This window comes from Sinohyriopsis cumingii, chromosome 2 (assembly GCF_028554795.1).
Source record: "Sinohyriopsis cumingii isolate HCF-2022 chromosome 2, ASM2855479v2, whole genome shotgun sequence".
In the NCBI taxonomy this organism is placed as follows: domain Eukaryota; kingdom Metazoa; phylum Mollusca; class Bivalvia; order Unionida; family Unionidae; genus Sinohyriopsis; species Sinohyriopsis cumingii.
In genome coordinates, this window is record NC_142962.1 from 25109440 (window position 1) to 25133858 (window position 24419).

General features: G+C 37.3%; 1 protein-coding gene across 1 annotated transcript; it reads right to left on the reverse strand.

Moving 5' to 3' along the window:
- Nucleotides 1-11086: 11086 nt before the first annotated feature.
- LOC149804494 (uncharacterized) lies at nt 11087-17818 on the reverse strand. Its single transcript, XM_089932726.1, has 4 exons — nt 17633-17818; nt 14337-14594; nt 13430-13733; nt 11087-11198 (listed from the first exon to the last, which is right to left on the reverse strand). Exons 1-3 carry the CDS (start codon nt 17811-17813, stop codon nt 13432-13434), a joined length of 741 nt encoding a protein of 246 aa, XP_089788852.1. The 5' UTR covers nt 17814-17818; the 3' UTR covers nt 11087-11198; nt 13430-13431.
- Between the last annotated feature and the right edge of the window lie 6601 nt (nt 17819-24419).

Below are 24419 nucleotides of genomic sequence, written 5' to 3' on the forward strand. Positions count from 1 at the left end.
TGATAATTATACCATTGATGACGATGAGGTCAAAAACATGGTTGTGGTGAAGGATAAATAAAAAGGACAATGAACGATAACATTTATCACGAATGACGATGAGAAAAAAGAAACACTTGTCATACAGTATTGTTTACTAGAGATTTACCACCGTTAATAATGACGATGACTGTGAAGAAGGCGAGAAAAGAGAAACACGTTTCACTGTTTAATACCTTACTCGTGCCATTGATATAAAGATTTGTACCGAAATTGTAATAGTTCATCTAATATCTGAATAATTTCTTTCAAAGGTCCGGGAAGGTTACGATATTCAGTCTTCAAAACTACCCCCATTCTCTCTCTCTCTCAAATACACACTATGTATGTGTGTGTGTGTGTGTGTGTGTGTGCGTGCGCGCGTGCGTGCGTGCGTGCGTGCATGCATGTATGTATGTATGTATGCATGTATGTATGAGGCATGTGATAATCGACATGTCTTGACATCGATCGGATCGGTCAATGTTTAATTTGTCTACTGGTGGAATTGTTTATTAAAGAAACATGCGTGCAGCTGTAACACATGTACATTACTTTTAAATTAATTATTGTCAGCAAAATAATCACATGTCTTTAAGAAACATTACAGTGATGAATGCTAATTTAAATCTTACATAAAGATAAGAATAAAAGGTTATAAAACATAAGATGTCTCTGAGATTCGTGCACTCTTGGAAACACACACACATACACACACACATACACACACACATACACACACATATACACACACACATACATACACATACACACACACATACACACACACACACATACACACACACACGCGCGAACAATTTCTATTTATCGTTATTTATCCAAGGTAGTAGGTCTCGTAACACAAATTAAAATAAACAAAATAATATTGTATTTCCAACTCAATAATTAATATTTAAGTTTTTATAAAAAACAAGAGTTTTACGATTTGGCTGGTCGATATAAATGAAGGGGGAAAAATGTTAGATGAAATACTTGTAATGTCAATATTACGGTGTAGTGCGTTTTAAACTCGACGTCAAACTATCGTGATAACACTTACCTGTAAATCAGGACCAGATTAAAAGCGGAGCAGTTACTTCAGGGCCCCCGCCCCGCCTAGGGCCCCGCAACACAGTGAAATTGGGAGGCGGTGGCTTGGAAATTACTGCAGGGCATCTACCAACCGATTCCAGACATTCCTGTAACGCTCCATCACTGATGCAAAAAATGAATCATTGACTCTTGGCGACCGTCCGTCTACGGGAGACGATGGCGTAGCTCCAAAGTAAGCTTTTGTTTATCCTTCTTTCTAACTCTCTTTTCAGCTTGTTTTATTTTTCTCTCTTCCTCTGCGTTTTGAACTCTCTGCCTGACAGCTAGACGCCAGCTGGAACGGTTGTTTGCACAGCTCTCCCAGTTGTTGACATTGATGTTTGCCGTCTTCACATCCTTCTTGCAAACATCTTTGTAGCGCAGATGTGGTCGTCCAGTTGGTCGTGCACCTTCTGTTAACTCCCCACATAACAGGTCCTTGGCAATGCGGCCTGGGTCCATTCTCTTGACATGGCCAAGCCAGCGAAGGCGCCTCTCGGTGCGCATGGATAACATGCTGTTCATGTTGGCGTGTTCTAGAACCTCTGTGTTGGGTACTTTGTCCTGCCACTGGATGTGCAGAATGTGCCGCAGACATCTCAGGTGGAAGCTGTTGAGTTTCCTCTCATGTCTTGCATAGGTGGTCCATGTTTCGCTGCTGTAGAGAAGTGAGCTGAGCACGCAGGCTTGGTAGACACGCAGTTTGGTCTTCTCGGTGAGGTTGGGGTTGTTCCAGACTCTCTGGTTAAGCCTGGCCATCACTGCTGCTGCCTTGGCAATCCTACCGTTCACCTCAGAATCAATGGAGAGTGAGCTGAAGATGTTAGACCCGAGGTATGTGAAGTTCTCGACAACTTCCAAGTTGTATCCATCGATGGTGACAGAGGGACGGGAGTCTGCGTCCTGCGCCATGACGTTCATTTTCTTCAAACTGATGGTCAGTCCAAATTCCTTACAAGCATGGGAGAGGCGGCATACCAGCTGCTGAAGTCCATCTTCCGTGTGTGATGTCAAGGCTGCATCGTCAGCGAAGAGCAATTCATGGATGAGTACCTCTGTGACTTTAGTCTTAGCATGGAGACGGGCGATGTTGAACAGCTTGCCGTCAGCCCTGGTATGGATGTACACTCCCTCGCCGAAATTCTCGAATGCGTACTGGAGAAGCATGGAGAAGAAGATGGCAAAGAGCGTCGGCGCAAGGACACAGCCTTGTTTGACTCCACTGATGACTGGGAAGGCTCCAGATGTTGCGCCATTGAAGCACACTGTGCTGTGCATGTTCTCGACATGATGACAGCAAGCATACGTGGGGGGCAGCCGATCTTCTGCATGAGTTTGAAGAGTCCACTCCGACTAACCAGGTCAAACGCCTTCGTCAGGTCTATGAAGGCAATGTAGAGGGGCATTTGCTGCTCGCGACACTTCTCCTGCAGCTGACGTAGTGAGACGATCATGTCTACAGTTGACCTGCCGGCTCAAAATCCACACTGGGGCTATGGGTAGACGCGGGAGGCTAGGATCTGCAAGCGCGCCAAGGCAACACGGGCGAAAGCCTTTCCGACGATGCTGAGGAGGGAGATGCCCCGATAGTTGTCGCAGTCGCTATGGTCTCCTTTGTTTTTGTACAACGTGACGATGTTGGCGTCACGCATGTCCTGTGGGATGTATCCCTGTTCCCAGAAAAGGCAGAGGAGTATGTGTAGGGACTGGAGCAGTGCTGGTTTTCCGCTCTTGAGGACTTCAGGCGGATTGCCGTCGCTTCCAGGAGCCTTCCCACAGGCAAGGCAATCGATGGCTTTTCCGAGCTCTTCCAGGGTGGGCTGTGTGTCTAGCTCCTCCATGACAGGCATGTCTGGAATGGCGTCCAGGGCAGTTCCAGTGACATTGTTTTGGATTGCATATAGCTCGAGATAGTACTCAACCCATCGCTGCAGTTGTTTCCCCTGGTCTGTGATGACTTCGCCCGTCTTGGACTTGAAGGGGGCGGTCTTGTAGATTGGGGGGGGGGGCTGTCGCCTTCTTGATACCCTCATACATTCCTCTTGCATCCCCGGTGTCGGCAGCTGTCTGTATACTGTTGCAAAGGTTCAGCCAGTCGGTGTTGGCACAGCGTCGGGCTGTCTTCTGGGCGTTGTTCCTTGCAATCCTGAGGGCTTGTAATGTTCTGGGGCTAGGTGCAGCCATGTATGATAGGAGGGCTTTCCAATTTGCCTCAGTCATGGGGTCCATCTCCTCCCAGTTTGCCTCATACCAGTCAACATTCTGTCGCTCCCTCTTCCCGTAAGCTGTGATGGCTGCATTGTACACAGAGTCACGGATATGGGACCACTTGGAGTCAATGGTGTCATCACGTGTTACTTTGGTGAGGGCTTCCTTGTTTGCTGATGAACTGCTGTGTTTTCTCTGGGTTGCTTGCACAGCAGGTGTTGATGCGTGGGTGACCCTTCTTCTTGGCGTGGTGCAGCTTCTTGGGTAATAACTAGTAATATGAAATCAAACAATTACTGTACAATATATGTTTTGCGACATCCACATTGTCCAGTCAATAACAAATTGTGTCCATCCTGGGCACATCTGAGAGCAATGTACTGTTCCATGCTGAGGTCGTCCATTGTTTTATGTGACAGGTGTTAATTTTAATGCCAGGATGGTGTTTTACGCGCACGGCGGTACATTTAAAGTACCAACATAAAACGAGGTTGCAAATTTTCCTTAAGTTTTATTTGAAAATGTCTTAAAGGTATTATTATTTCCCTTCTGCCCCATATCCAGGTAACATGCATGTTCATGAAACATACCTTGCTTATTTATGCATAGGTAGGTACGAACGAGAGAGAGAGAGAGAGAGAGAGAGAGAGAGAGAGAGAGAGATCGGTGATTGAAGAACAATAAACATTGGTCGAGAAGAGCAAACTGAACAGATAAATGGACTACGACATTATCTTATTTTTAAAAAATGATAGATAAGTGCTTTTCCAATGGAACACATACGAGCCGGATGAGGGTGGCCTTGAGACGTCTGGAAGTTGGAACCCGTACATTACTTACCAGACTCTGTACCAACTGGGTTACAGTGGCAACACACACGCGCGAGAGCGCGCACGTGATATATATATACATGAGGCAGGTAACACAAAATACTAAAATTAATCAAGATTAATATGTATACAATGCGAGAACAGTCTGAACGCTATCAGCAACTATGTATGTATGTATGTATGTATGCATGCATGTATGTATGTGCAAAGTGAGAGTATTTTATTTGCAACTTTTGAAAATAGTAGTAACATAAAACTGTAAATAACATTTTCATGATGCATTCATGATTAATCTATTGATACCGTATTATTAAATTTCCCTAGTATTAAAAGGTAACACAGATTCTGCGCCGCGTTCGGTACGGTTATTAGACCCTAACGCATATTTACTGCAGGGTAGAAACTGGTAGAATGGGCTACTTCTGTCTGGTGGATTCTAATAGGAAGGAGATTGTGACTGTAATGGTGAAAATAAAGGTTAATTCGCCGGATTGGATTCATGCGATGGTCCGAGAGTTATGTGTTAGCACGTCACTGTCTTTTGAGTGCATATGTGTAGTTTTTCAGTCTTATTGCGATTCTGAAGTGATACAAGACCGTGAGAAAAGTCGAATCGAGCGGAGGTTGTTGTTGTTGTTGTTGTGGGGTTTAACGCCATTTTGCAGCACACGATAGGCTATGCATGGCGGCCAGTATTAATGGTGGAGAAAGAACCCGGGAAAACCCCAGGAAGAACCACCGACCCACAAGAAGTTACTGGCCAGCTTTCTCACATACCCACATTAGCTGAATCCTAGACTCGAACCCACGCAGAGGTGAGATGGCAGTGAACCGTAACGGAGAGCGCTTTAGACCACTCGGCCACTTGGGGCCCCCAGTCGAGCGGAGGGTTGTGGTCACCGTTGCACTCATTGTGTTCATTTATATTACCGATAAGGTGATTTCATGTTGTCTGATATTTCGCCGTACTTTATTGATAAAACGCCAGACTCCTGTGGTGAGATCGACAGCAGGATTTATGTTAATTCTTCCCTCAGTTAGGTTCTTAATTGCAAATTGCTCCTTTTTTTGCAGTAGCAACAAAGCTAAAACTTTGACGAAGAGCAACGTGCAGGGTAAAACTTACACACATGCAGAGCAGTGTCACGAATTTTTTCAAACACATGCAAGAGCGACAACTCATTGGTGCACAAATACAGATCATGATAATCACCCATGCTTTTGCATTCAAATACTGAGCAAGTTTTTTTCGTATGTTCATAATCTTTTTCTTTGATATAGATTCACGTAGCAACGACGAACAAAATTCTTTGATTGGTGACGACAGCATTTAAGCAAAAACTGTCTCAGTCGCTCAAGTACTTGTATGGGTACACTCCTTTTTTTAGTTAACAAGTCAGCGTAAGTGGTACAATATCAACCAGTGATTACGAAGTTTCCTGCCGCTAGATTTGTATGAAGTAAATTTTCTTGTGATTAAAATTGATACGAATCATTAAATAGTAGTTGTCAAAGTTTAAAAGTCATGCATTTTTTATGATGCTCGAATTAATTGGCTGGATTATTAAATAACTATCATGCATGCTATGAAGCATTACATTATTTTTTGTTTTGTTTGCATAAATTCGTAACTGTAAATTAAATGCGATGTGTGCAGCTCCTCTATACGCACCGGTGATATAACAGCGATCATGTACTCGAAAAGCTTTGCAATGAGTTGCCATTTAAAACTCAATAATGTCATACCTGGTTATGATGACGTCAGCGGGCGAATATTGTTGTCGAATCAATTTCGTTGCAACCTCGAGCAATTTAAGAAACACCTCAGCCAAATCCTTCACACGATATAAACTCGGTGACTCAATTTGCCCGTCACATTTGATAACAGCGTAGCAAATGCCACACGATATAAAGTCGGTGACTCAATTTGCCCGTCACATTTGATAACAGCGTAGCAAATGCCACACGATATAAACTCGGTGACTCAATTTGCCCGTCACATTTGATAACAGCGTAGCAAATGCCACACGATATTTGCTCATGAGCTTGTGATGTATTGTTTGGCTGATGGAATCTTCCTGGTGATTTATAGGAACGTTGTTGCGTTTACACTCCACATAAAATATACAAAGTATTTTCATTTTTCTTGCACCTCTGTACATTATAAAAGGTTTAGACCAGGTTATGGCATAATCATAAGCTGTGGTTTTTCACTAATTCCACTGCAATAAAGGTCATGGTAGTCTAGCAGTTGTTCGGTGTTAAATACATGCATGCAAGGACTGCATAGAAATTTCTTAACCTCGATGTTGCTGTGTCGGTATACCATTGGTGGGAAATTTTTAATCCGCACCTAATGGTACCTGGGGAATCATATTTGATAAAGGTTGTCTAGCGTCTTTACCTGGTTTGTATGCTTGCGAAATGACTGCTACATGATTTTCTAATTCATCACTGCCACCATTTAGACCAACAAGTTGTTCTCCACCTTTTTTTGTTTGTTTGTTTGACTGGCGGCGGAGACCAACGGTGTTATGCACTAATTGTGCTGAAGACTCCGCAGGAGTATCTGCGGATGATCGGACCCGCGCTATTAATTAATACATTTATTTAGACTAACCTTTGTATCCAGACGGTAAGTATAATCCCTCTTCTAATGATCCACTGCGTTATATCCTTTAGAACACTCACTTTTTTTTAGTATAAATCCCTGTCAGAACAGAACACCTGTGTATTCATCGGCTGTTGACCTCGGATTTGAATTACCCACGCATGCGTGTAAAGCAGCATCACCACATGGAAAGAGTAACGCGCGGAAACCGTCTAGCGAGGCATGTATCAGTGGGAACATAGGTGAGAGTTGTGCCGTTACGGCAGAAATTTATGAGAGAGAGAGAGAGAGAGAGAGAGAGGTCATGTCAGAAATGTGAGATAGAGTGAATGATAAATAAATTGTAAAACGACCACAAACTGTATTTAGATGTGAAAATATGCTACACAATAATAATAATAATAATAATAATAATAATATTAATATTAATATTAATTTATTATTATTACTAGTGGTAGTATTTTCAATCATATTTAATAACATCTAGAATGGTATAAATGGAAAGATGACATACAAACATATATACATATTAATACTTTACATTACTTATAAGAAGAACATGATTATTATGATGAACATTATTAATAACATTTGCAATGGTATTTATGAATACATACATACATACATAAATACATACGTACGTACGTATGTATGTATGTATGTATGTATGTATGTATGTATGTATGTATACCATTGTAAATGTGTGTGAGATGTATAGGGTGGCCCTGAGCTGTAGGATCTGACGCTAGAAAAATTGCGTTTTAATAACCCACTTTACTCATACAAATATTACTAACGCTGAATCAGGTTTCTCTAAAAAAAATATTGTTGGGATTAGTGAGTCAGGAGTTACGGTCGAAACATTTGAGTGATTAGGATGACAAGTTTCTCTCATGTTTGGGTTAGTGACAAAAATTGTACTCATACAATGTTCGTGAGCCGGGTTTCTCTCACAAAATGTTCGGGGCTAGTGAGCCACATTCCTTTCATAAACCTTTAGTGAGCCAAGTTTCTCTCCGTAAATACTGAGGCTTAGTGAGTCACGTTTCTTCCATACATTTTGAGGGTTAGGGTTCCAGGTTTCTTTCATCAGATCTGGGGATTAGCAAACGCGGTTTCTCTCATAACATTTTAGGAGTTACCAAGCTACGTTTCATTAAAATTATAGTGAGAGATGTTTCTTATATATAACATTGGGGTTATTGAGCAAAGTTGATGTCATAAACGTCCATCGAGTAAGGTTTCCCTAAGAAGTTTGGGATCCAGTGAGGCCGGTTTTTGTCATAAAATATTAGAGGATAGTGGTCATTTAGTAATTGTTTGAGGGCCAATTGTTTGGGCTAAAGGCTAGGAGTGAAGGCGAAAGTTCGGGGGGTGCTGAAAACCTTATTACTGCAGAGCCAGCAAGCACACTTACTACACCCTGTCAGCTATATATATATTCGAGCGCACGTAAACAACCTTTCTTCGGAAATCGGGAGTGAGAGAGAAAAATAGTTTGAACTGGATGAAAACCTTGAAACTAAGCTTACACCGCGTAACCTACAAGAATATAGTTCGTCGTATCGGTACGTGTACACTTTCCTTGGGATTTGTTTGCATTATTAATATGGTCAATGATACAAAGTTGCAATATCCTGTCGACACTATACGGTGAATTTCTTGGTTACGAGGCACACATACTGTACGGTATTTTATTGTAGTTGTTTTTTTAATGTATTATACTGTTCTAAATTCGATTAATATTAATTAAATATGATTATGTCCAAAGGCTGCTCCCTCTTCTTTTCTCATTGCGAAGGTTGGCCAGGCAACACATAAACGTAGAGATTAACATTAACACAAATGCCTTTATCTCTTAAGCACAACCCTCCCCATCTCTCTCTCTCTTAACATTAACACAAATGCCTTTATCTCTTAAGCACAACCCTCCCCATCTCTCTCTCTCTCTCTCTCTCTCTCTCTCTCTCTCTCTCTTAACATTAACACAAATGCCTTTATCTCTTAAGCACAACCCTCCCCATCTCTCTCTCTCTCTCTTAACATTAACACAAATGCCTTTATCTCGTAAGCACAACCCTCCCCATCTCTCTCTCTCTCTCTCTCTCTCTCTCTCTCTCTCTCGATATAGACCACCGTAGCAAGATATGGGCAATCGTAAAGGATTTTCGCCTTTGTCATGCAACGACTTATGAATGGAAAAAAAGTAAAACCGACCAAAGGGGAGAGAGAGAGAGAGAGAGAGAGAGAGAGAGAGAGAGAGAGAGAGAGAGAGATGAAGTATAAATTACAAGAGCAAGAACTGGCATGCAGAGCACCCAACCTTTAGACACACGTTTAGGTTTAAGACGATTGTTGAGAAATCGAAATGGCCAAGTGCACATTGGACTTTGTTTTTACAAAGTGTACTTATTGGCAGAGCTCATGATATCTACATTTCAGAGTTGGAACAACAGAGTTTTGATTATGTTGTGGTTAAAAGATTTATCAGTTCCCTATTTGGGAGCTAAACCCCAGAATTATAGGATTAGTGAAATGTACCCAATGAAGAAACACACAAAGTTTGTTCATTTCTTTTAGAACTGTTCCTTTTGGCAAGAACTTTAATTGGATGTCTTGCTCAACAATCTACAGACCATAACATTATTATTATTATTTTATTCACAACATTATTATTTTATTATTATTATTATTATTATTATTATTATTATTATTATTATTACTTCATGATGTGTGTGATGATGACATCAATTTCAATTTTGAGAGAGAGAGAGAGAGAGAAAGAGAGCAAGTTTTAACGAGAATCCAGAGGCTAAGCGACTACGACGTTCCACACACGACGAGACACGACTGTTCATGCCGTTGAGTTTGAAGAGGACATGATCAATTCCATTCCAACTTCATCTACCTCCACCCTACGGAGGGAGTCAAGATCATTTAAAACATGAAAATCGTCATGTAGCTCTTGAAGATTACCGTAAAATTCCAGCAACTCAGCAAGTATACTTTCATGCGGAAAATCAGGCAGAGTTTTCGAAGTCTTATATGTGCTCTGTCAGTTAAGTTTTTCTGTTGCTAGATATACAAGAAAATGTGGTTGTTTTGCTGTTGCTAGATATACAAAAAATGTGGTTAAAGTATGATGTTGCTAAATATACAAGAAAATGTGGTTAAAGTATGATGTTGCTAAATATACAAGAAAATGTGGTTAAGTTTTGCTGTTGATAGATATACAAGAAAATGTGGTTGTTTTGCTGTTGCTAGATGTACAGGAAAATGTGGTTGTTTTGCTGTTGCTAGATATACAAGAAATGTGGTTAAAGTATGCTGTTGCTAAATATACAAGAAAATGTGGTTGTTTTGCTGTTGCTAGATATACAAGAAAATGTGGTTGTTTTGCTGTTGCTAGATATACAAGAAAATGTGGTTGTTTTGCTGTTGCTAGATATAAAAAAAATGTGGTTCAAGTATGCTGTTACTAGATATACAAGAAAATGTGGTTAATCTGTAATACTGTGATTGTAGATAGGTGTTTGTGCAAATTAAACACAAAAAACCAATTTGTAGGGATTAGAGCCAGTTGATGTTCTTCTACATTTAAAAACATCTGGGTTGAAATTTATTAATTAACAGTCAAATTTCATGAGAGAGAGAGAGAGAGAGAGAGAGAGAGAGATAATTGCATGGTCAGTGGTAATGTTAATTAAAGTAGAATAATGAGTTAGATCAACTGTAAATGTATTAAAATATTTTAATTACCTCTTGTTGGATCGTCATTTTGCTTGGTTTCTATTCCACACTAATTTCCATGTGCCTGTACGTGAATGGCTGTTCGTTCAGTGTTCAGGACGCTAACCATGTGTTTGTAGTGCTCTACTTTCTTCATTAAAACCAAATTTCATGTTTAAATCATAAGTGTGTCTTATATTGGTTTAATCAACGGGAATAAAAAAGCTCAAAAAAGAAAACAATCAACTTATCCGTTTGCAAAGGTGATTGTGAATGGTCAAAAGGCATATAACTACATTTTGTAGTGGACACAATGGGCATTGATGTGAAGAGTTCATTCACTCGGTCAAAACACAGTTGACTGTAATCAATCATAACCCCGTTCAAAGGACAAATGTGTGTATTTGTGATATAATACAATATATGTATAGTATGTACTGAGACGGAGGATTCTGTGGCACAATGTTTCCTTTAAACCGCTGAGAGTACGCATACATTTATTGAAATTCTTATGTCCATGCAAACTACATGCAAGCAAAGAAAAATGAAGTTCAAATTAAAAAGAAGAAATAAAAAGTTCAACAGCTCTTTGATACGAGGTTTATTAAACTTTTTTCTCTTTTATTTCGCTTTTACGTTTTTAGCATAATTCTGCCTGTTCCTTTTGGTTGTTTCAGAAAAACTATTGCCCGTTACAAATGGCCAGTGCCCTGTATAATAAAGCAAAAATAAATGTAAATAATTCATTCCATCTATAATATTTTGCGAATAATTCATTTAGAAAAACAATCCGGAAGAAATTTTTAATCATGCTTGATATAATCTTTATGACACGTTCTTCACAGTGTAGCTTTATCTGAGTTCATATTTCTTCCTTGACGTTTAATGTACACGCTAAGGTTATGTAAAAGAGTACATTATGCCTTGATGTTTTAATGTACACGCTAAGGTTATGCATGAGAGTAGATTATGCCTGGATGTTTCAATGTAAACGATAGGGTTCTGTACAAGAGCACATTATGCCTTGATGTTTTAGTGTACACGCTAGGGTTATGCACGAGAGTAGATTATGCCATGATGTTTTAATGTACACACTAGCGTTATGCATGAGAATAGATTATGCCTGGATGTTTTGATGAACGCAGTAGGGTTATGTAAAAGCACATATAATGCCTCGATATTGTAATGTATACCTAGTGTATACATTAAAATAGCAAATCATAAGAATAAATTATTCTTTGGTGTTTTAAAGTACACGCTAGGACTGTGTACAAGAATATATTATGCCTTGATCTTCTAACGTACACGCTAGGGGTACAAGAATATATTATGCCTTGATGTTTTAATGTCACACTAAGGTTATGTGCAAGATTATATTATGCCTGGATGTTTTAATGGACACACTGGGATTATGTACAAGCAGAGATAATGCCTTGTTATTCTATTGTACACATTAGGGTTATTTAAAAGAGTAGATTATCCCTTGCTGTTTTGATATACACACTAGGGTTATGCACAAGAGTAGATTATGCCTAGATGTTTTAATGTACAAACTAGAGTTATGCACATGAGTACATTTTGCCTTGATGTTTTAAGGTACACACTAGGGTTATTACAAGAGTACATTATGCCTTAATATTTTAATGTACACATTAGGGTATGTGCAAGAATAAATTATGCCTTGAAGTTTTAATGTATACACAAGAGTTATGTACAAGATTAAATTATGCCTTAGATGTTTAATGTACACACTAGGGTTATGTACAATAGTACATTTTACCTTGATGTTGTACACACCAGGGTTTTGTACAAGGGCGGCAGACATTCTTTGCATAACCATTGTGGCACTGTGATAGAGCGGCGGACTCGTGAGAAAAGGGTCGCCAGTTCGATAACCACCCAGGTTAAACTAGCTCTGCTGCCTCAATGTGTCCTTAGGAAAGGCACTTATCTCCTTTTTGCTCCGTATACTATAGCCAAGAAATCGTTTTGAGTGTCATTAAAACAATAATCACGATACCATACATTTACAGGCTAGCTATGCTGTTGAATTATAGGGTTGACCACCCGTACAATCATCATAACGCATAAACTAAGTTTAATATATTTATCGCTACCCTTCTTTTGGGGGGATATTATAAAAATAACCTTCTGTCTGACAGTTCATTCGTCCTCTTTAACCGTCGGGCAAAACGTCACCAAATTTGTTATAACTGTTGTAGACTTTGCAGAAACGAAATATGTTTTCTGGCGTCCTAAGGAGAGGAAAATGGGTAAATTGGCAAATACGTCAGTTACAGAAACAGTTGTGAATAATTTGGTCAAACCATATTCATGCAATATTAGGAGGAGAAAATGCAAAACATATAACGACCTTTGGGTTAGAACTGATCAGTAACAGCCGGGGTGTGAGGAGGTAGCGTGTATGTCTGATGCTTTGTCGGTACATGGACACAAAAAAGGTTATATTGTGTTGAAGTAAGTGGAGCAAAGTGCCTTACCCAAGAAAACAACCACGGCCAAATACCTGCCCTTGTCTCGATAAAATCTGAACCCAAACGTTGTTATCAACTTCGGATTGCATTCCACCAAGTCACAGCGAAAGGGTACCAAGTCACAGCGAAAGGGTCGGTATATAGCGTGGGGTTTCGCAATATTAAACCTTGCAGTTAACTACAATACTTTATACATATTAATGTAATAAATGCATAAACTGTATGCTCTGATAGATAGACCTGTTTTTAGCATTCGTGTTTTTAGTGGATTGATGCACAGGTACTCGTCATTTATCTTGAAAAAGCAAAGGTTTAATGCAAAAAATTTATTTAGGCCGATTGCAAGAAAACTGTTGACTGCAATATGAGCCTATTTGCGTACACTTTCCAATATGTTTTCATACATTGTAACTAGTTTACATATACATGGATAGAAATAAACTCACCATCAATATTTCCTTGGTAGTTTATTGTAAATTCCATACCCAAGCCCAAATCCACCAACTCCACTACCAATCACACCGTTTCTGCTATAGCCTTTGGATGGGTAGTTGCCTCCGGTCACAACGTCACCACCCAGGACTCCTACTCCGGCTCCACGTCCCCACAGGAGTCCCCCTTTGCCACCCGTGGAGCTGTATCCACTTCCCAGACTGGAGTAGCCGAATCTCCCTCCCCACAGATAACCACCCCTCCACCTTCTGCCACTACCAGCACTGTAACCGTTACCGCCGTATCTATAACCGCTTCCTTCAACAGAATAATTAGAAAAACTAATAATTAGAGTAAAATACATGCAGCTATACTTACTTTCTGCTTTAAAAATCCCGTAAACTTGCACTATAATTTACTTTTCTTCTTTCGTGGAAAAAGATGCAGAACTTACACAATTGCTTTCATTTTCCTACAACAGAATACTAGAGGTGAAGGTATATCACCACCAAAGATTTGAATCGGAGACTATTTTGTCCTGGTTATGTCAAAACTCAAACATATTTATAATATCAACACGTGCAGACTCATGGTATGGTCTTCATTGGAAATGACAGAGCAAAATGTAAGTAAATAAATACCTGATAAAACAGAATAAGAATAGAAAGCGAAATATATTGACTGATACAAACATAGCTGTATATATAGACCAATAATAATATGAAGATAAGATAAGACAAAGACACAAAGACATTAACTACCAGAGACAGAAACAGAGGAAAGGGAAGATTGCAGTGGTTGCTGATAAATAGGCAGATATATTAGCCCAGTAATGAAAATGATAATAGGGCACTAAGAATAGGGAATCATCACACACACACACACACACACACACACACACACACACACAGAGTTACCAACCGCCATTGCTTCCAAAACTATATCCGTTGTAGCCGTAACCATCTCCGTTGCCATCGCCAAGTTTACCGTATCCATAACCACCTAGGACGTTTCCATAACCACCAAGGACGTTTCCAAAACCACCAAGGTTTCCACTTAGGCCGCCGTAACCATAGCCACCACCTGAGTATCCACCTTTAAGTCCTAATCCTGCCAGTCCTCTGCCCGAGCTGTATCCGCCACCGTATACACCCTTTCTGTCATTAATGTCATCCCAATCTGTAATGGTATTCGATTATTTGATTTAGATGAAGTTTGTGTTTGTAAGGAATGATCGAGGTAATTTGAAATATGTACTGTTTATAGAGACTTATTTGAAACATTTCCACCGACGGCGATGGTAATGAAATAAGCGTTGGGATATTCAGTCCATTTGTCACACATCATTTTTTAACGATTTATAGAACTACCGCACAGTTTCTAATCTCCCATTCATATAAAAATCTTAGAAAGGGTTGTTCTATCCCAGCTTGTATCTCATCTGAATTCAAACAGTCTTTTTAGCAATGTACTATCTGCATATCGCCCTTGCCACAGTACTGAAACTACTCTTCTAAAAGTAGTTAATGACATTCTCTCTGCTTTGGATAGCGGAAAGATTACAGTTCTCACCCTCCTTAATTTGTCTGCAGCATTTGACACAATAGACCATGATGTATTACTTCACCGTCTCCAGCATCTCTTTGGCATTCAAGATACAGCCTTACTGTGCTTCAAGTCCTACTTGGTCAACAGGACACAAATTGTGTCTACAAATAAAATACACTCCAGCCCAGTTGATCTATGTTGTGGTGTTCCACAGGCGTCTGTTCTTGGACCTGTTCTCTTCATTATATACACTCAGTCGCTCTCAGGTGTCATAGATCATCATCCAGTGTCTCACCAATTGCATGATGATGACACCCAAATATACAAATCTAGCCACCCAACTGAAGTTGAAGCTACCATCCAAGGTGTAGAGAGGTGCATTTCTGATGTGAAATCATGGATGACATGTAACAAGCTGCAGATGAATGATGATAAAACTGAGGCCATTCTGATTACAACACAAAGACTTTCTCATTCACATCCTTTACCTCAAACAATAAATATCAGCAACACCAACATTAAATTCACACAATCAGTACAAAACCTAGGTGTTACTCTGGACAGTACTCTCACATTGCACCAACATGTCATGAGCATATGCAAGGCTGCATATCTTGAGCTGAGACGCATCAGCTCCATTCGCAAATATCTTTCAGTTGATGCCACTAAAACACTTGTGTGTTCATGAGTACTTTCAAGACTGCACTACTGTAACTCAATTCTGTCTGGTTCATCTCAATATCTACTTCAGAAACTTCAAAAAGTTCAAAACACAGCTGCGCGGATCATACTTAGAGTACCACGATCAGAGCACACCTCCCCGCTGCTCTGTACACTACACTGGCTATCCATTCAATCCAGAATCAAACAAAATTTGTTCTCTGTGCTACGTTTCACTGACGGACTCTTATCCAACATACCTATCTGACCTCACCCATGTGTGCACACCAGCAAGATACTTACGCTCCTCTTCTGACAATCGTATACTCATTATTCCCACTATGAAAACAAAGTCATATGGACAACGTTCTTTTGCATACCAGGGCCCACCAATGTGGAATGAATTATCCACTGAACTTAGACACAAAGACACAGTGATCACATTCAAGAGTGCTCTCAAAACTCACTTATTTCGACTGCAAGAACAAACTTAAAGACCTAACAATGTTTCCTACCTTAAATATTATCAGCATGTTTTTCTATGTTTTCTAATTTCATGGTGTTTGTGTTTGTAATCATATCATTGTATGTTTTTCATCTTATTGGTGTTGTCTAATGTTGTAAAGCGCTTAGAGCTTCTAAAGATTAGGCGCTATACAAAGCCCTCATTATTATTATTATTATTATTATTATTATTTTCCTTTCAAGCAAACACAACATGTTGAACTACACACACTAGTACGTGTGTTGTCTCGGCAGTGCTTTCTCTGTGCAGATAAATGAGCAATTTAGATAATAATAAACAGATAATTGCTTAGGCATATCAACGAATAAGTCTGAATTCATGGACAGGAATATAAAATAGCGTCGATCCTTGTTGGAATGTTTGCTTCAAAGAGAAATATGTTTATTCAAGCACTGGCCAATATATAAGTCGTCTATAGTCTACAACACAATATACATCGAATAAGACGATGTAAAAAAAAAACGGTGTTTACTGTGGACAGCCTAAACAGTCATTATCAGTTAATATCTGGAATGGACTGAGAATGAAAATATAGACACAAAACTACATAAGACGATAACCAATCGAGCCAAGTGCACAAGACACAAAAGTTAATTACTTTACAAAATGTATATAATGGCTTACTTTGCATATCTACATAAAAATGTGATACAAGGAAAAAAGATGCAACAAACAAAATTATATTGCGCTATTTGGTACGACAAGTATTACAGTGACACTTAAATTTACAAATAATCAATGATCCAAAACTGTTAAGTAATTATGAAGCCTTGCCTACTTTAAGATATTTTTTCGGATGGGGGTGTGTTATAACTCATTAGAAACTTACAAATTGTATCCTTATTTTGAAAATAATTACGACTTTTCTTTAATAGTCCTTCTTTTATTTTCCCGAAAATACATATAAAATATATTAATTTTCAGAAAAATACATCTGTAATTGAAAACAGAATAAATATTATTTAAATTGCTGATAAAACAGTTTATATATTATATATATTTAGCTTAGGAAAGATTTAAATTTAATGTAGCTGAAACGAGAATAATGTCAAAGTTATGTATTCTCTAATTAGCAATAACATTTGAAATGCATCTAGTGACACATCAGTGTGGTTAATCTTGTATAATGCTGAGATTTGAAGAACTTTAAATATTATTAACATTATTTAAATTTAAATTTTTAGTCTCACAAATATTATTCAAATGCTATCTGAATGTTTAGCACCATCTGCCACATCTTTAAATAAAGTTTAAAAATACCATTAAATGTATTATTAAAAATAATTTTAAAAAGATTGAAAATCTTTGATCTCTTCTATGGCATCATCTACAAGTATGAATACTAATGAGATATATCGTAGTAATCTATCTTGAAATTTAAAACCAGTCGAAAAGTTATCAACCGATTTTGATGGAATATTCAATGCAGCTTATGTTGCAATGTCTTCAACACCCACATATCTGCCAAAGACTGGACTTTTACCGTATCCGTTGCCAAGGCCACCGCTGAAACCATAGCCGCCATATCCACCGCCGTAACCGATACCACCTCCATAATATTGACCCCCGCTGTAACCATAACTGCCCTGTCGTCCCCAGGAGTCATATTTCTTTTGGGCTTCGACGGCCACCATGAAAAAGGCTACTGCCATAAGTTTCCACATTTTGATTTCTGTAAGCAAAGAGGAGTAACAGATCCAGCAGCAGTTTACGTGTGGATATTTTCAATTTCAGTTCTTTGTTGTTATTTTTTAAAACATTAAAAGCGAATTCTAGGAAACATTCCCCATTTCACATACCATATTCTTTCCTTATAAAGCAAAAACGTAAGAAATTTATTTGTGCTAATCAAAAGTGTTTGCAGGACTGAGCCCACGATGTATGCATGGTAGAAAACACATGAGATCAAAATCAAAGTTTTTGTGCGGATAATATGTTTCCCTTTACATTTCACATACACCTGCATATTTTTACATTTCCATATCAGTTGATTCGTTCATCATGACAATCATATAGTAAAAATACCATATTTAGAACTGATAAAATAACCCCCTAATTAGCCGTGCCCAGCCAGTTAGTTTGTATCACGATCAAATTTTACTTACGGTATCAAAAAGAAAGTCTGTTAAGTGTTGCAGATCTCAAAAGCAGGCCAGCAGCAAAAGCAGTGAAGCAGCAATTTTAAACTTAGTGGAAATTTTCATAGAATTGAATTTGATTTGCCTTAAATATCTTCGGAACAATTCAGCTAATTCAAGCTAAGACAAGAAATGCCACTACAAATTATGACAAATGGCATGTTAACTTCAGGTGTATCTGTCAAAACGTAGGTTGGGACAGTTACAATAAAGAAAAACGATGATAATTTCGGAGTATATTTAATTTCCTTTGGTTTCAGATTATTCGAAAGAAAACAAATATTCAATAAATAGTAACCACGAACAGATAAATGAATAAACATCTTAAAGTTAATAAAAGTAAAGCACTGAAGATCAAATTTATGCTGCCACATAACTTCATTCTTTCAGTAAATATCTTAGATTTCAGAGATGGGGACATTAAAGATTGACAAAGAATCACAGTCTATTGTTACAATAAAGGACTAAAAACGTGTACATGAGGCAGAGAAAAGCATTTGTACGAGTTAGTGAAAATGTTAACGAACAAGTGTAGGCAAAAGAAACAAAGGGATGTAAAATTTCCTGGGGTAAAAAACGACATCAAATTCGCAGATCTAAAAATCACGATGGTAGATATCAATTAGATGTTTACATGAAAACTTGCTAAAAGTGAGGAATTAGAGTCCAAAATGATTAAAGAAAAACGCTGCCTAAAGCACTTCTCCTGCTTTGGATAAAGGATTATACTTTGATTTCAAAATGCAGTCTTGACAGATGGCAACGTTAACACATACTACCTTGAATTTTAGCTCCCCATTATTAGTAAGAAATACTTTTTAATCAGAAAAAAATCGAAATAATTTCGAAAAACTATGTAAGGGAATAACTGCCATATACATATATTAAACTGAGGAAGAAAACTACAATTAAACAAATCCCAATTTCCTTGATAGAAGAATAAAATTAATGACAATTAGATATTTTGACAAGAAGAAAATTTGTCTCAATCGCCTCAAACAAACATGTCGCGTCGAATACCTGAAGACTTTTTTGACTTGTTAAAACTTTCTGCAAGATGGAAAGATAACAAAAAAAAAAAATTGATAGCTCCATTGGAAAGCGTGAAGAGAAGAGAAAACTAACAAATGTCCCTAGCGTCGTACCTGGTGGTTTCCGGCGATGATCTGCAGTCCCAATGAACGTCGTCTGCTACTTATAGGTCCACGCTGCGTGACCCGGACTCACCCTATTTTTTTAATTCCAGTTTTGCCCACCAATCCATCACACTTCTGACTCGGTACATCGAGTTTGAAATATGTATTCTCTGTGATAATTCCTTTGATGTCGTATTCAGAAAAATTCTGACTGCAAAATATTCGTTACTGATTCATCCTCTTTAGTATTTCTGAAGCTTAAAGAATAAAATAATATGATAAATGTATCGTTCATATATCATGATGTATGTATGTATGTATGTATGTACGTACGATTCTGGATTATGTAACTACGATCACAAACGATATTGCGAAAAAACATTGATACAGTAGCTAACGGATATCACAAAACTTCATGTAAGTGTCAGATAGAAATTATATCTAACAACAAAAGAAATAAAACAGTAAAACATAATCTAGCGTTTATAGAAGTAAAAGAGAGAGGGCGTTTTCAAAACACAGCTGTTTTCTGATTGTTAGCCCCTGGTGCCTTGTAATCGCTGTCGCGTACAAATCGTACACAGATACTGCGATCAACGATATTGTAACGGTTGTATGGATTTACGGAGACCCCCAGGTTGATGAAGACCCCACTATCCTCTACTACTCCACCCACCAAACATTCATCCGAGATGAGATAACTCGATATAAAACTTTACTAGTATAGTACATTTCATCCTAGCATGCCATCAGTCGAGAGAGGAAACTGGGAATGGGCATAGAGAAGCAGCAAACTTTTTAAGTAGCTTTCGTTTTTCGTTTCTACGATTATTATCTTTGATTAAAGATATTGTAAATTACCACTATACGCTGAGCTTAATTACTTACCAGAGAGAGAGAGAGAGAGAGAGAGATGCTAATCACTTTCTGGATTTTCCATATAAACTTTGTATCTCTACGAGACGTTGACGCTACACACTTAATTCGATTGATTTATATATTGAGTAAGTGAAGCATTCTATATTTAGCACATAGACGTGTAGAATATACACTGAAATAACCACCGAAATATTCAGTAAGATGGAAGATTTAGTGGTCTTATAGTCTTATTAAATAAAAAAATGTCGTAATCAGTTTTGTAGGATTATACATTGTTTTGCTATGCAGACACACTGATTCTCCGCTATATCTAAGCATATCTTGAATGTAATTTCTATTACAAAACAAAATCCATAGCTAGTACAGTACACACGTTGGAGCAGATCGTTGAATTGTTTAATGCACAACAGCAAGAGAAACAGTGGCATAAAGTATTTTCTTTTCTCATGTTTATTAATCTATCTTAAAACCAATTAAATACCAAAAATCTTTAGCATAATGGTCTTCTCTTAAATCTGACTGAGTTGGCATAGAGATCCATAACGTTATACATATGGACATTCTTAATTAACATAGAATTTTGCATTGTCCTAAGAATAGCACACAAATGGAAACATAATTTTACTTTCCTATTGTCCTTCAAAACATGTAAGCGTAATATTAATTTTCCCGTATGCGCAGAATTCGCAAAGTGTTTTTAACATAGGTTTCTAAAATCATCCATACGTTTGAAGCAATTGAAGAAAAGTAGTAAATTTACGAAAGTAAAAGTTTCCGTTATCCATAGTATCATGCTAGCTTATTTGTAACGCTTGAAGACAATTGGTCAATCACACGGAATTCTCTGGGCGTTTCTCAGCTCCAGTCGCAAATATCTTTCAGTTGATGCCACTAAAACACTTGGGTGTTCATTAGTACTTTCAAGACTGGACTATTTTAACTCAATTCTGTCTGGTTCATCTCAATATCTACTCCAAAAATCTTCAAAATGTTCAAAACACAGCTGCTCGGATAATACTTAGAGTACCACGATCAGAGCACACCTCCCCGCTGCTCTGTACCCTACACTGGCTATCCATTCGATCCAGAATCAAACACAAAATTTGTTCTCTGTGCTACGTTTCACTGACGGACTCTAGTCCAACATACCTATCCGACCTCACCCATGTGTACACACCAGCAAGATACTTACGCTCCTCTTCTGACAATCGTATACTCATTATTCCCACTATGAAAACAAAGTCATATGGACAGCGTTCTTTTGCATACCAGGGCCCAGCAACGTGGAATGAATTGCCCATTGAATTTAAACACAAAGACACAGTGATCACATTAAAGAATGCTCTCAAAACTCACTTATTCCGGCTGCAACAACAAACTTAAAGACCTAATAATGTTTCCTACCTTAAATATTCTCAGCAAGGTTTTTTCTGTGTTTTCTAATTTCATGGTATTTGTTTTTTGTAATCATATCATTATATGTTTTTTATCTTATAGGTGTTGTCTAATGTTGTAAAGCGCTTAGAGCTTCTGAAGATTAGGCGCTATACAAAGTCCTCATTATTATTATTATTATTATTAAGTAACAAAGATAAGACATCTTAACTGTTATCTTGAAAATACAGTTGCTGACACAAATATCATTTAATTGTGGGGCCAAATTAGACGGAATGGAATTAAAATCAAATATACTAAATTGAACGAATGGGTAATAAAACAATCCAGCTGTACATCACAAAAGGTACGTGTCATTCCTATGGGTCACTAGTGGTTGTCAGACATTAGTGAGATGAAAACATATTAAAAATGGTTTCAAATATATCTTGACAGTGATACATATCTTTCATAGATAAGACGCAAATTTGAAAAATATTTTTAAACATTTAAAATAAATTGCCCATATAGCATATTCTCATTTTCTTGCAAATCTTGTTAAGGATCCACATCCTGTAACTCACATTAAGGATCCGTATCGTTCAACTCTCTTTAAGGATCCACATCTTGTAAATAACTTTAAGGATAGACATTCTTCAACTCACTTGAAGGATCCGCATCATAAACTAAACTCTCTTTAAGGATCCGTAACCTTTAATCCACTTTAAGGATCCACATCCTTCAACTCAGTTTAAGGATCCACATCCTGTAACTCACTTTAAGGATTTACATTCTTCAACTCAATTTAAGGATCCACATCCTGTAACTCACTTTAAGGATCCACATTCTTCAACCCACTTTAAAGATCCATATCCTTCAACTAACTTGAAGGACCCATATCATGCAACTCTCTTTAAGGATCCATATTTTTTAATCCACTTTAAGGATCCATATCCTTAAATCCACTTTAAGGATCCGATCAAACTTATTATTTTAATCATTTACGGCTAATCTAATACAAAAGTAAAACTATGCAATGATTCAATGTACAATTTTTAATAAGTTTTTTTCATAGGTCTTAGTTTTGTATCTGTGTGTGCAATTTACATACACCACGCCGTGCTGGATCATAGTGAAACCCATAAATGGTATGTTGAATGACATTGCTTTGAGGATCTATTGTATGTAATTTATATCCAATAAAACCTGATACAGCAAAGTGAAATCCGTAAGTGGTATTTAAGGTCTGAAGTGAACTTTGAACATTACAAACACATATTTATGTTCTGTTTATAATTATTACCAATTCGTGCAATGAAAAATGATTCAGCATTTACAAATATAAAAATTCCGATTGGTACTGGTACATCGTAAAAGTGATAAAGCACTATACTTTCAGATATTACTTTTTTCAGCTTCTTTTTGAATTCATTCTAATTTAGTCCATTTTAACGATAAATACAAAGCTTCTTTAACCAATATTCTTTGAAATATTTTTTTTTTGATCAATGAGTTCTTTGGAATATTTCTTTTTCTACTTTAGCAGTACGTTCATTCTTAAGACTAGATAAACTATAATCATTTATCATTTTAATTTTGTAGTGTAAATCAGCAATAGCGTAGGTCATTGATCTGATTGTACTTTGGTTGAAATTTGTTCTGTTATTGTCAAATATTTTGTGTTTTTTAGGCTAAGTGATTTTTTCTTTTAGTATATGTAATAAAGTATTAGTGTCAGAAGTCACTTTATCTTCGTGTATTATTAAAACAATTTTAAAATAATCAGTTAAGTATGTAATCCCTTGATCGTTTTGTTTGATTTCGTTACATAGATACATACATACATACATACATACATACATACATACATACATGCAAGCATATATATATATATATATATATATATATATATATATATATATATATATATATATATATATATATATATATATATATATATATATATATATATTGATACATCATGAATTCATTCATACCGCTACGTTTGTGGTCGAACCCTGGCAGAGTCATACCAAATGTGTACATTTTGATTGCATTCTTTGATACATACAATTTGTAAAAGTGATTATATCTACGATGCATGCAATTGGTACATGTAATTGCATCCTTTGATACATACAATTTGTACAGGTTATTGCACTCTTTGCTACATACAATTTGTACAGGTGATTGTCTCTTTGATACATTCAATTTGCATAGGAGATTGCACTCTTATATATATGATTTCCCTTTGTTTTCAGCAGTAAATGTATTATTATACAATTTTATATATGTTGAAAAGACATCCATACAGAGGCATTTAATCAAATGTTTCTTTCTGAGATCAATAGAAATCACTCTTCTGCGCCAGTCTATCTTTCTGGGACCTTTGAGTATATTAGTATCAACCATTTTCAGGACACCGTTATACTAATCTTGAGTTACCATATTTACTTTCATTTTGATTATTGCCACACTCCAATAATAAAGTTACAAAAATTACTATCTAGCACTTCGGGTATATTGCAAGAGAGATTTGTTAAACTGATTAATAGAAAAGTAACCTCTGATGATGCCAATGTTTAAAAACCGTCATGTTACCAAAATGGGTGGGTGACCATTCTGACACACTTCCTAAGTAAATGTATTATAGTTTAAATCAGCCAAAAGAATATAAATAGCAGGCATACCAATACAGCACTTTGCACTTTGCACTATTTGTAGCATCTACGATGCTATTAGA